This window comes from Mustela putorius, unplaced genomic scaffold (assembly GCF_011764305.1).
Source record: "Mustela putorius furo isolate JIRA1106 unplaced genomic scaffold, ASM1176430v1.1 tig00000910_pilon_pilon_pilon, whole genome shotgun sequence".
Taxonomy (NCBI): domain Eukaryota; kingdom Metazoa; phylum Chordata; class Mammalia; order Carnivora; family Mustelidae; genus Mustela; species Mustela putorius.
The window spans coordinates 380,125-391,825 of NW_025421513.1; the positions used below are offsets into that span (position 1 = coordinate 380,125).

General features: G+C 41.7%; 1 protein-coding gene across 9 annotated transcripts in view; it reads right to left on the reverse strand.

The window, feature by feature from the left end:
* Nucleotides 1–4,218, reverse strand: part of LOC123393631 (lysine-specific demethylase 6A-like) — a 190,104-nt gene extending 185,886 nt beyond the window's left edge. For all 9 annotated transcript variants that reach the window (XR_006608467.1, XM_045086227.1, XM_045086224.1 and 6 more), the window contains exons 1-2: nucleotides 3,727–4,218; nucleotides 3,455–3,518 (exon numbers count right to left, since the gene is read on the reverse strand). Coding sequence is in view for 8 of the 9 variants with exons in the window: in XM_045086227.1 (XP_044942162.1) it covers nucleotides 3,455–3,518; nucleotides 3,727–3,878 (216 nt within the window). In the remaining variant the exon portion in view is untranslated. The remainder of the gene's footprint in view (nucleotides 1–3,454; nucleotides 3,519–3,726) is intronic.
* Between the last annotated feature and the right edge of the window lie 7,483 nt (nucleotides 4,219–11,701).

An 11,701-nucleotide genomic window follows, 5' to 3' on the forward strand; every position in this document is an offset into this window, starting at 1 on the left:
CCTAGTTCTACACTACTGGCCAAAGATCATTATTCACTTGAAATTGCTTTGAAAATGCTTTTTCCTCTTTATCCAAATAATCCCTACACCAAAAAAAACCATCCTATAAGTAAGAGTCTGTTAAATTTTTGGTAGTAAATATCTTGGTTGAATTTAATGGATATGTTAAGATTTTCAGCAAACCTGGGGTGCCTGGGTGGCTCAGTGGGTTAAGCCGCTGCCTTTGGCTCAGGTCATGATCTCAGGATCGTGGGATGGAGTCCCACATCGGGCTCTCTGCTCAGCAGGGAGAGGGAGCCTGCTTCCTCCTCTCTCTCGCTCTGCCTGCCTCTATGCCTAATTGTGATCTCTCTCTGTCAAATAAAATCTTAAAAAAAAAAAAAAAAAAAAGATTTTCAGCAAACGTGTTCAGAAGCAGTTGGATAATTGTTTTAAGACTAAAGAGTTGGGGCGCCTGGGTGGCTCAGTGGGTTAAGCCGCTGCCTTCGGCTCAGGTCATGATCTCAGGGTCCTAGGATCGAGTCCCGCATCGGGCTCTCTGCTCAGCAGGGAGCCTGCTTCCACCTCTCTCTCTCTCTCTCTGCCTGCTTGTGATCTCTGTCTGTCAAATAAATAAATAAAATCTTTAAAAAATAATAATAATAAATTAAAAAATAATAAAAAATTAAAAAAAGACTAAAGAGTTGGTGGTATGTTACTTTGGTGCTCTGGCAACAGAATTTATTGTGTGTCATACGTTTTTATTAAGTGTAAGGAAGGAAAAATAGTTTTCCTTCTCTCCTGATTTCATAACTGAGATGACATCCTTTCCTCCCATAGCAAAAGATTTAAAAAGAAAAAAACAAACTAGTTTATTAGTATGTGTATGTTAAGTATATGTAGGGGAAACACCCAGGAAAACTGCAAGTTACTATTTGAAAAGCCCTAAGCCACCAACTTAAGCTCAGCAAAAGGCAAAAATAAAATAATGGGTAAGAAAAAGGCCAGTTATGGAAGTTGACCAGGAAAAGCACTTTAAACAAGAGAAAGTTCTGTTATGTTTTTGTTCCTTCCAACTTGTTTGTTCCTTCCACCTTGAGAAGAATTTCTTATGATTCCTCTTCTTGTATCTAGAGGTTGACACAAAAGGAGATTTAAGTGTAGATTTTCCTTACAAAAAGGTAACTTCCAGTATGTTTTTGTAGCTTCTTTTTGTATTAACTCTTTCTAGAAATAGTGACAGAATCACTATGCCCAAGAGTCCTATTTTAAGATGCTGTATTTCACTCTCAGTCATAAATAAGGCCAATAACAATAACTGGGTGATGGACATTAAGGAGGGCACATTATGGGTGTTACATGAAGACTGACGAGTGCTGGGGCACCTGGGTGGCTCAAGTCGGTTAAGCCTCTGCCTTCGGCTCAGGTCGTGATCTCAGGGTGTGGGGATCGATGGGATTGAGCCCTGCATAGGCTGTCTGCTCAGCGGGGAGCCTGCTTCCACCCCCATCTCTCTGCCTGCTTCTCTGCCTACTTGTGATCTCTCTCTGTCAGATAAATAAAATCTTAAAAAAGAAAAGAAAGACTGATGAATGCTGACCTCTACCTCTGAAACCAGTAATATGTTATATGTTAATGAAAAAAAAATTTAAATGTAACATTTAAAATTCAAAACCATTAAATAGGGGCACCTGGGTGGCTCAGTGGGTTAAAGCCTCTGCCTTCAGCTCAGGTCATGATCCCAGGGTCCTGGGATCGAGCCCCGAATCTGGCTCTTTGCTCAGCAGGGAGCCTGCTTCCTCCTCTTTCTGCCTGTTTCTCTGCCTACTTGTGATCTCTGTCTGTTAAATAAATAAAATCTTTTAAAAAATAAATAAATAAATAAAACCATTAAATATAAATGTACATTTAAAATTTAAATTGTAACAGTACTGCTTCCATTCTATCATACTGAGTTCCACATTGGGAGTGATATTTTTAAAGAAATAATTATATACCCAATGAATGTAGTGAAATTACTGAAAATTATTACATTTCAGTTTCTGGTTATTAGTTACCATGAAAACTATTGAATGCAAAAATGAGATTGTGGGTTGTAGGATCATGATTATGGGAATCCAAACTACAAACAAAACCGTATGGAAGAAAAATATCTTAAAAAGTATTTAATAGGGGTGCCTGGGTGGCTCAGTGGGTTAAAGCCTCTGCCTTTAGCTCGGGTCATGATCTCAGGGTCCTGGGATGGAGCACCACATGCAGCTCTCTGTTAGGCAGGGAGTCTGCTTCCTCCTCTCTCTTTGCCTGCCTCTCTGCCTATTTGTGATCTCTGTCTGTCGGGTAAATAAATAAAATCTTAAAAAAAAAAAAAGAAAATTAAGAAAAAAAGTATTTAATACTTCCTTCACAATTGCAGCATCAACTAATCAAATTCATAGTTAACTTGCTTTATGTAGAAAATAAAATACGTAATGGAAGGTATTTCTTGCACACAGACCAAGTTTCATGGTGCCAGGTGACAGCCGACATATTAGACAGATTTTGCTCAGGAGATGAAAAATGACAGAAAAGGAAACTACATGGCTTTTGTGAAGCAGCTTATATAAGAGTAACAACATGTGCTACAGGTCGGTACATTATCTAGATTTACAAATATAATCTGAAACTTGAGAACTATAATAATTGTACTTTTAAGTAATAGTGGCTTTTACTAAGCACCATCAAACTACAACAGCTGATGGCGAGGCCTATTTACTGATTTTATTTCCGTTTATATTTCTTCCGTTTCTGAAAGCTCCCCTCCCCTTCCTTTCTCCTCCCTCTATTTCCCGCCATCTTGGTCGACAGGAGCAGCCATTAACTAAAGGGCAGTGCCAACAAGTTTTCACACAAATAAAGAGGGAATCCTCCGTGGTCTCTATCAGACACAGGAAAAAGGGGTTTAAAAAAATTCCAGATTCCTACAATCGCATTCACAGCAGTGTTTCCGTAGCTTTCAAACAAGTAAACAACTTAAGGTCACATGCAAATCAGTATTTACAGGTTAAATTCGAAATACAAACTCTACACGGCTGTAAAGTAACTTTCATTTACTCCTCCTGAAAGTACGGATATAAGAAGCGTTTCTAAACGTTCAGTAAAAATTACATCACAAGCCAACCACCAGGAGAAAAGTAATATGTAAGTAGGAAATTTTTAGAAGTGCTTATATTCAGTATAACGTGATGCTAGGATTCAGAAATCTCCTAACTAAAACGTTGTGAAGTAACTGTTGAGCGGAGCACCAGAGCGCTGCCGTCTCGGCCACTCAAACTACAAAATAACATTTCATAAGGCCGAAAGGAAGATATCATGAATGAGAGAAAAGCAAAAAGATGCTTTTAGTTCGCATCCAAAGGGGCGCTGATTGATCTCGGAGGCAATGGATGCAGGAAGCCTGCAAGGTTGGGAATGAAAGTCTGGGCCTGCTATTGCCTACCTTGCTCAAAAGGGTCTTCGTCCTGGCACCATCTTCATGAAGTCTCACGAACCCGAAAAGACGGCTGTAGAAAGAAATACAGGCAGCTCGTTAACACTCCAGGAAAGCCACTGCCTGGCTTCCTCCCGAACCCAAGGCCTCAGTACCGGAGGCCGCCTGCACAGCGCGGAGATAAGCCCCCAATGATACCATTAAGCAAGCTGTACTTGGGCCTCCCAGGAGACCCGCGCTAGCCGGTGCGATATCAGCTGGGAGAATGACGGCAGACGTACCTGTCCAATCCGTCGAGCGCCTCCCTCTCTTCTGCTGTCAAGCTAGAGGACCCCTCCTTGCTCTCGCCGCTCTGTTTTCCCGCCGCCATTTTCTTTCCCTCATCGCCGAAAGCAGCGGCGGCGGTAGTGAGAGATATTTCGCAGGATTTCATGAGTACACAACAAATATAAAATCCAATGCCGAAACCCACCACCACCCAATGAAGAGCTCAAAAGGATGCCCTCGTCGCGTAAAACTGGCACAACAACTTTATCGCCGCTGCCTCCTCCACCTAGGGTGACGGCGACGAAAAATCCCAAGATGATGGCAAGAGCAACGGATGCCAGGTTTGCGGGGCTCGGCTACGGATTCACATCGCGAAATAGGCGGAGACAACAGGAGAGGCGGAAGCTCGCAGTAAAGGGAATATTTCCTGGAATCTCCAACTTCGCCAGCACCAGCACAAAGTTGTAATTGTGTCACAGTGCGAACCCCAAATCTCCGTGACGCCCTTTTTTCCCGCCCCAAAGAAGGCACGGCCAATTGACGTGCCGGTTCGTATCACATGATCTTTGTTGACGCACGTCAGTTTAGGTTCCACTGAACTTGCTAGCTGCCTCCGCCCCGCCCACATGGCGATCCTCTAGTCGGGACGGCTGTCAATTCGAACAAGTCATTGGTTGATAGACACGTCTGTCAGGGAAAGCGTAATCACAAGACGCAGAGAACTCTTGGATAGTGCTAGTTAAGTAAACTCTGATAGCGGGAGGGGGTACTCGGAGGGTCTTTCTTTTTGTCTGGAATAAAGATGGCTAAATTAGGAAAGCGATGGGGACGATGAAATCGCTGAGATGTTCTACGAATGCAAATGCTCGCGAAAGATACCTGGATATCTTTTATGTGCTTTGCAATTCAGGACCTGTGTGGTTGTTGGCTCTTCCAGGGTCTGGTAAGACCTGCGTTATTCGTAGTAGCGCATGGCACTGAACCTCTAACTGCAGAAGAGTCAAGCACTGTTGGCCCTTCTGGAAATAACGACGCACGACTCCCTGTCTCTCTACCCTTTCTTCTCAACCACCTGGAAAGAGAAGAGGTAAAGACCAGGAGGCCTTAAATAAAAGAATCATTTCACGGGTTTTCTTTCCTGAATTCTCCAAATGTTCTCTTGATGACGATTTTGCATACCTTTTGTTTATCAATTCATGTATCCAAGGAAAATACCAAATTAAGCTAAACTGCCAGATGTGGGTGTGTTAACCGTAAAAGTGAAAGTCAGTAGCAGAACATTGCAATTCAGAACATGCAGTTTAGGGCAAAACTAGAGCCAAGTACAACAAATAAGAGGGGAAGACATTATTTTATAATAAAAAGAAAAATCAGAAAAATTATTTTTAGTGAAAGTCCATTAGAAAAAAGAGACTGCAGGGGCTCCTGGGTGGCTCAGTGGGTTAAGCCGCTGCCTTTGGCTCAGGTTATGATCTCAAGGTCCTGGGATCGAGTCCCGCATCGGGCTCTCTGCTCAGCAGGAAGCCTGCTTTCTCTCTCTCTCTCTCTCTCTCTCTCTCTGCCAGCCTCTCTACCTATCTGTGATCTCTCTCTGTCGAATAAATAAATAAAATCTTAAAAAAAAGAAAAAAGAGAATGCTGGGAGACGACAGTTTTTCATTACTTGAGTAAGGGGTAGGCGAGTCTATGGAGGGAGAGATGTAGAAAACTATATACTAGGCTCACCAGGGGGGCTCCTTAACAGGCACAGAGAAATACCAGATGTGGAGAAATGTTATCAGTGAGGTATGTACCAGAGTGAAAGGAAGAAACCGAATCCACCTTGCTTGTTCTTCCTTTCTTTTTAAAAACATTTTAGGGGGCGCCTGGGTGGCTCAGTGTGTTAAACCTCTGCTTTCTGCTCAGGTCGTGATCTCAGGGTCCTGGAATCAAGCCCCACATTGGGCTCTCTGCTCAGCAGGGAGCCTGCTTCCTCCTCTCTCTCTGCCTGCCTCTGCCTGCTTGTGATCTGTCAAATAAATAAACAAACAAAAAATCTTAAAAAAATTTTTTTTAGTTTGTCAGAGCACACAAGCAGGGGAGCAGCAGGCAGAGGGAGAGAGGGAGGCAGTCTCCCCACTGAGCAGGGAGCCCAAAGAACAGTGGATCCCAAGACCTGGCATCATGACCTGATCCAAAGACAGATGCTTAACTGAATGAACCACTCAAGAGTCCCAAGGACACTGTTTGTTCTAAATAGACAGGATAGTCTCATGATACTTACAAACCCACAATATTTGTCTTACATGTTTTAGAACATTTACCCAAGTTCTCTGGTCAGTTTTCTATAAAAGATCAACCATAAAAGGCCTCCAGCGACCCATTGAGGACTCTAGAATGATCCTTTTCTTTCCTTTCTGTTCTCACCTTCACTTAATAAACTTTCACTTTACAGTTTTTTTGTTAGATTCATTCTTTGACTCAGAGGCAAGACCCCTGCAACGCTACACTATAGGGATAATCAGCTTCTTCTACAAGATTTAATGCATGTATACCTTTTCCTCTTGGGGCTTGTAATTGATCATTCTAACTACGATTCTACTGTTGGGGTCTTAATTAAAAGTATGCCTCTAATTGAAGTTGAGTAGTAAGGCTCTCCCTTCTAATCCCCAGACTGTATTAGTGCAGTTTCCTATTACCACCTTTCAGTATTTGCTGTCCTGATCTCATAAGGAATATTAATGGGAGCCACTTGTAAAGAACTGTAAGGGAAATAATTAAGAGCAAGACAGTTAGAACAGGGCGCCTGGGTGGCGCAGTGAGTTAAGCCACTGCCTTCGGCTCAGGTCATGATCTCAGGGTCCTGGGATCAAATCCCGCATCGGGCTCTCTGCTCAACAGGGAGCCTGCTTCCCTTCCTCTCTCTCTGTCTGCCTCTTGCCTACTTGTGATCTCTCTCTCTCTCTATCAAATAAATAAATAAATAAAATCTTAAAAAAAAAATTAAAAAAAAAAGACAGTTAGAACAATGCAGTAAGCTTAGAAAATAAAAAACCATTTTCTATTTCTGACCTCCATATTGTAAATTAATGAATCCTATAATCAAGAGAGAAATAGGCCTCTGTACAGTCTTTTCAAAAGGCAAATTTAGGACTTCTGGGAAGATGGTGGAGTAGGATTCAGGGCTAACTTCATCCCATGGACACGTAACAGCTGTATCTATGCAAATCATTCTGAAGACAGCTTGGAAACTGGCAGAACCAGACTTTTCAACATTGACTGCAGACAGGACACCACATGGAAAAGGGTAGGAGAGGCAGAAATATGATACGTAAAAGGGAAATTTCTTAATAAATTTCCTGTAACATGGGACGCCTGGGTGACTCAGTAGGTTTAAGCCTCTGCCTTCAGCTCAGGTTATGATCTCAGGGTCTTGGGATCGGATTGAGCCCCGAATCAGGCTCTCTGCTTAGCGGGGAGCCTACTTTCCTCCACCCTTCTCCCTGCCTCTCTGCCTACTAGTGATCTTGCTCTCTCCCTGTCAAATAAATAAATAAAATCTTTAAAAACAATTAAAAAATAAATTTCCTGTAACATATTTACATGATATAATCTCCAGTTCTTATCAGTAAAAATGCTAAGGTTTTTTTTTTTTTTTTTAAGATTTTATTTATTTATTTGTCAGAGAGAGAGAGAAAGCGAGCACAGGCAGACAGAATGGCAGGCCTAGGCAGAGAGAGAAGCTGGCTCCCCGCCGAGCAAGGCGTCCCTGGTTTTTCTTTTTTATTTTTAAAGATTTTATTTATTTGGGGTGCCTGGGTGGCTCGAGCCCCATGTCTGTCTGCTCAGCAGGGAGCCTGTTTCTTCCTCTTTCTCTCCTTGCCTCTCTGCCTACCTGTGATCTCTGTCTGTCAAATAAATAAATAAAATCTTAAAAAAAAAAAGATTTTATTTATTTATTTGACAGAGCGATCACAGGTAGGCAGAGAGGCAGACAGGGTGGGGGTGTGCGGGCAGAGCTCCCTGCTGAGCAGACAGCCTGATGCTGGGCTCCATCCTAGGATCCTGAGACCATGACCCAAGCCAAAGGCAGAGGCTTAACCCACTGAGCTACCCAGGCACTCCAGCTAAGGTTTGTTGTTTTTTTTAAAGATTTATTTATTTATTTATTTATTTATTTAAGAGAGAGAGCGCACGCGACAGCACGCGTGCTCAGCAGGGAGCCCTGCTTCCGCCTCTCTCTCTGCCTGCCTGTCTGCCTACTTGTACTCTCTGCCTTTCAAATGAATAAATAAAATCTTTAAAAAGAAAATTTAAATAAATAAATAAATAAATAAAATAAAATTTTTCAGTTTTGGGGACCCCTGGGTGGCTCAGCTGGTTAAACAGCTACCTTTGGCTCAAGTCATGATCTCAGAGTCCTGAGATTGAGTCCTGCATCCAGACCCTGCTCAGAGGGTAGTTTGCTTCTCCTTCTCCCTCTGACCTTCAACTTTGCTTTCTTCTCTCAAATAAATTAATAAAATCTTTTTTAAAAAGGGCACCTGGGTGGCACAGTTGATTAAGTGCCTGCCTTCAACTCAGGTCATGATTCCAGAGTCCTGGGATCAACCCCACATCATGCTCCCTGCTTAGAGGGGAGATTGCTTCTCTGTCTTCCAATCCCCCTGCTATGAGCTTTCATTCTTTCTCTCTGTCTGTCTGCCAAATAAGTAAATAATTTTTTTAAAAGATTTTATTTATTTATTTGACAGAAATCACAAGTAGGCAGAGAGGCAGGCAGAGATAGAGGAAGGGAAGCAGGCTCCCCGCTGAGCAGAGAGCCTGATGCGGGGCTGGATCCCAGGACCCTGGGACCATGACCTGAGCCGAAGGCAGAGGCTTAACCCACTGAGCCACCCAGGTGCCCTGTAAATAAATTATTTTTAAAAAGAAATTTTCACTTTATAAACAATTAGCTTTTTTTTCCCTAGTCTAGATTCTTTTGAGGTATGGGCGTATGGATAATAATTTTCTTCATCATGTAGTCATCACTACAGGTTGTTACGTGTTGATTAGGGTTATAGCACTGACCCATCTCTTTCCACATTTATTTTAATACCTTGAAATATTAGCCAACTTTCCTATTATGATACCTCTCTGTCTCAAAGAAATAAATAAGTAAAAAGGAATGGAAGCAAAAGCCTTCAATATAAAATGTAGTTCTATAAATAATACTAAATAACTTTTTCTCAGGTTTTTCTTTTTCTTTTCTGACAAGCACATTTCCTATGGTTATGTCTTCTAGCCTTCTCTTCTACAGGCTTTTCACTGTTGTTAATGTTTATCTAGCTACTTTGTTTGTTGGAAAGAGACATTTTTGTGATCCCAGCTCTTGAAAAACTCTTACACAAACTGATTGACAAAATTCTGATGCTGACAATCTGATCTCCAAAAATGCAACATTTCTGACCATCCAGAAAATGGCTCCTTTTCCCAGCTTTAAGGAACTGAAATGACATTTTGTAGCAACTTATATACAAAGGCATCTTTTACTATTTGCTGACAGACTTGTGTTTCCACCCTGTGAGGAGCTGCATTTCATATCTTTTTTTTTTTTAAGATTTTATTTATTTATTTAACAGAGAGAGAGATCACAAATAGGCAGAGAGACAGACAGAGAGAGAGAGATGAGGAGAAGCAGACTCTCCACTGAGCAGAGAGCCCCACGCGGGACTTGATTCCAGGCCCCTGGGATCATGATCCGAGCCGAAGGCAGAGGCCCAACCCACTGAGCCACCCAGGCGCCCCTGCATTTCATATCTTAACTAAATAAATCAGGCCAGGGGCGCCTGGGTGGCTCAGTGGGTTAAGCCTCTGCATTCGGTTCAGGTCATGATCTCAGGGTCCTGGGATAAAGCCCCAAGTCTGGCTCTGTGCTCAGCAGGGAGCCTGCTCCCCCCTTGCCCCCGCCTCTCTGCCTACTTGTAATCTCTGTCAAGTGGATAAATAAAATCTTCAAAAATAAATAAATAAATAAATAAATAAATAAATAAATCAGGCCGTAAGAGTGAGGCTATGCTAGGCCTTACAGAATTACAAAAGCAAGGGTAGAAAAATAACAGGTAGAAAATCACTTGCAGGGCGCCTGGGTGGCTCAGTGGGTTAAGCCGCTGCCTTCGGCTCAGGTCGTGATCTCAGGGTCCTGGGATCGAGTCCCACATCGGGCTCTCTGCTCAGCAGGGAGCCTGCTTCCCTCTCTCTCTCTCTGCCTGCCTCTCTGTCTACTTGTGATTTCTCTCTGTCAAATAAATAAATAAAATCTTTAAAAAAAAAAAAAAAGAAAAGAAAATCACTTGCAAATGCAGCCATCATTTCATTGAAGACAGAAACATGGAATTACGTTACCAGTAAAAAACAGAAAGGGTATCAATGATAAAGATGTAATAATTTAAAAATTTTCCAAATATTTATGTTTCATTCCATAATTTAACAAATATTTATTAAAGACCTTGTGTAGGAATACCTGGCTGGCTCAGTTAGTAGAGCTTGCAACTCTTGATCTCAGGTTTGTGACTTAGGACCCAAAGCTGAAGCCTACTTATGAAAAATCAAAGGACATTGGACAGTCCACCCTGCTACAAAGTGACCCTTACTTGGGCAGCTGTATAAGTAAATTGTGTAATACAGTATAATGATTGCCATGAGATTTATCCAAACTTCTATAGAACTTAGAGACATGTGCTTCAGTCTGAAGAGACCAGAGGAGGGAAAATCAGAGAAAGCTCTTGCATAACTAAGGATCGATTGGCAAGAGCTATACACAAAAATATGGTCAAGGCAGAAATTATATACCTGTAAAAATACAGAAGTCAGAGAACATAAGAGTGTGATAAACTCAAGAATTTACTCAATAATTTGAATATGGGGGGGGCGTCTGTGTGGCTCAGTTGCTTGAGTGTCTGCCTTAGACTTGGGTCATGATCTCAGGGTTCTGGTACCAAGTCCTATGTTGACCTCACTGTTCCACAGGAAGCATGCTTCTCCCTCTGGTTGCTGCTCCCCCTGCTTGTGCTCTGTTTGTCTCTCTGGCAAATAAATAAAATATTTAAATATATATTTATTTGAATATTAAATACCATACATATTATTTATTAATATATTAGTATTTGACAATTATTTAATAAGTAAACATTAAATTATTTTATATAGGGGTGCCTGGGTGGCTCAGTGGGTTAAGCCGCTGCCTTTGGCTCGGGTCATGATCTCAGGATCCTGGGATCGAATCCCACATTGGGCTCTCTGCTCAGCGGGGAGCCTGCTTCCCTCTCTCTCTCTCTCTCTCTCTGCCTGCCTCTCTGTGTACTGTGATCTCTCTCTGTCAAATAAATAAATAAAATCTTTTAAAAAAATTATTTTATATAATATCATGTATTTCATATTTATTTATACATAAAACACATTATTAGTAAATATATGCTATATTATATACAAATATTAAATATTAGATATTATTTATATGTGTGTGTATGCATACACATACAAATTATATATATATTTGGATTGCCTCTGTGGCTCAGTCAGTTAAGCATCTGCCTTTGGCTCAGGTTATGATCTCAGAATCCTGGGATTGAGGCCTGCATCGTGCTCTCTGCTCAGTGGGGAGCCTGCTTCCTCCTCTCTCTCTGCCTGCTGCTCTGCCTACTCGCGATCTCTGTCAAATAAATAAATAAAATCTTAATATATAGATAGGCAGCTGTAGTAATGAAAGAAGATCTTGAACATCTTATTTGGACTCACAGACTCTGAAACACAGAATATGGGAGAGTAGAGGCTCAAAATTGAGAAGCTTGGGCATCTGGGTGGCTTCGGCTCAGGTCATGACCTCAGGGTCCTGGGATCCAGGCCCATATCTCCTCTCTCTCTGCCCACTTGTGATCTCTATCTCTCTCTCTGTCGAATAAATAAATAAAATCTTTAAAAAAAAATTGAGGAGCTTTATTTTAATGACAAGGCAAGATCCTAGAAAAG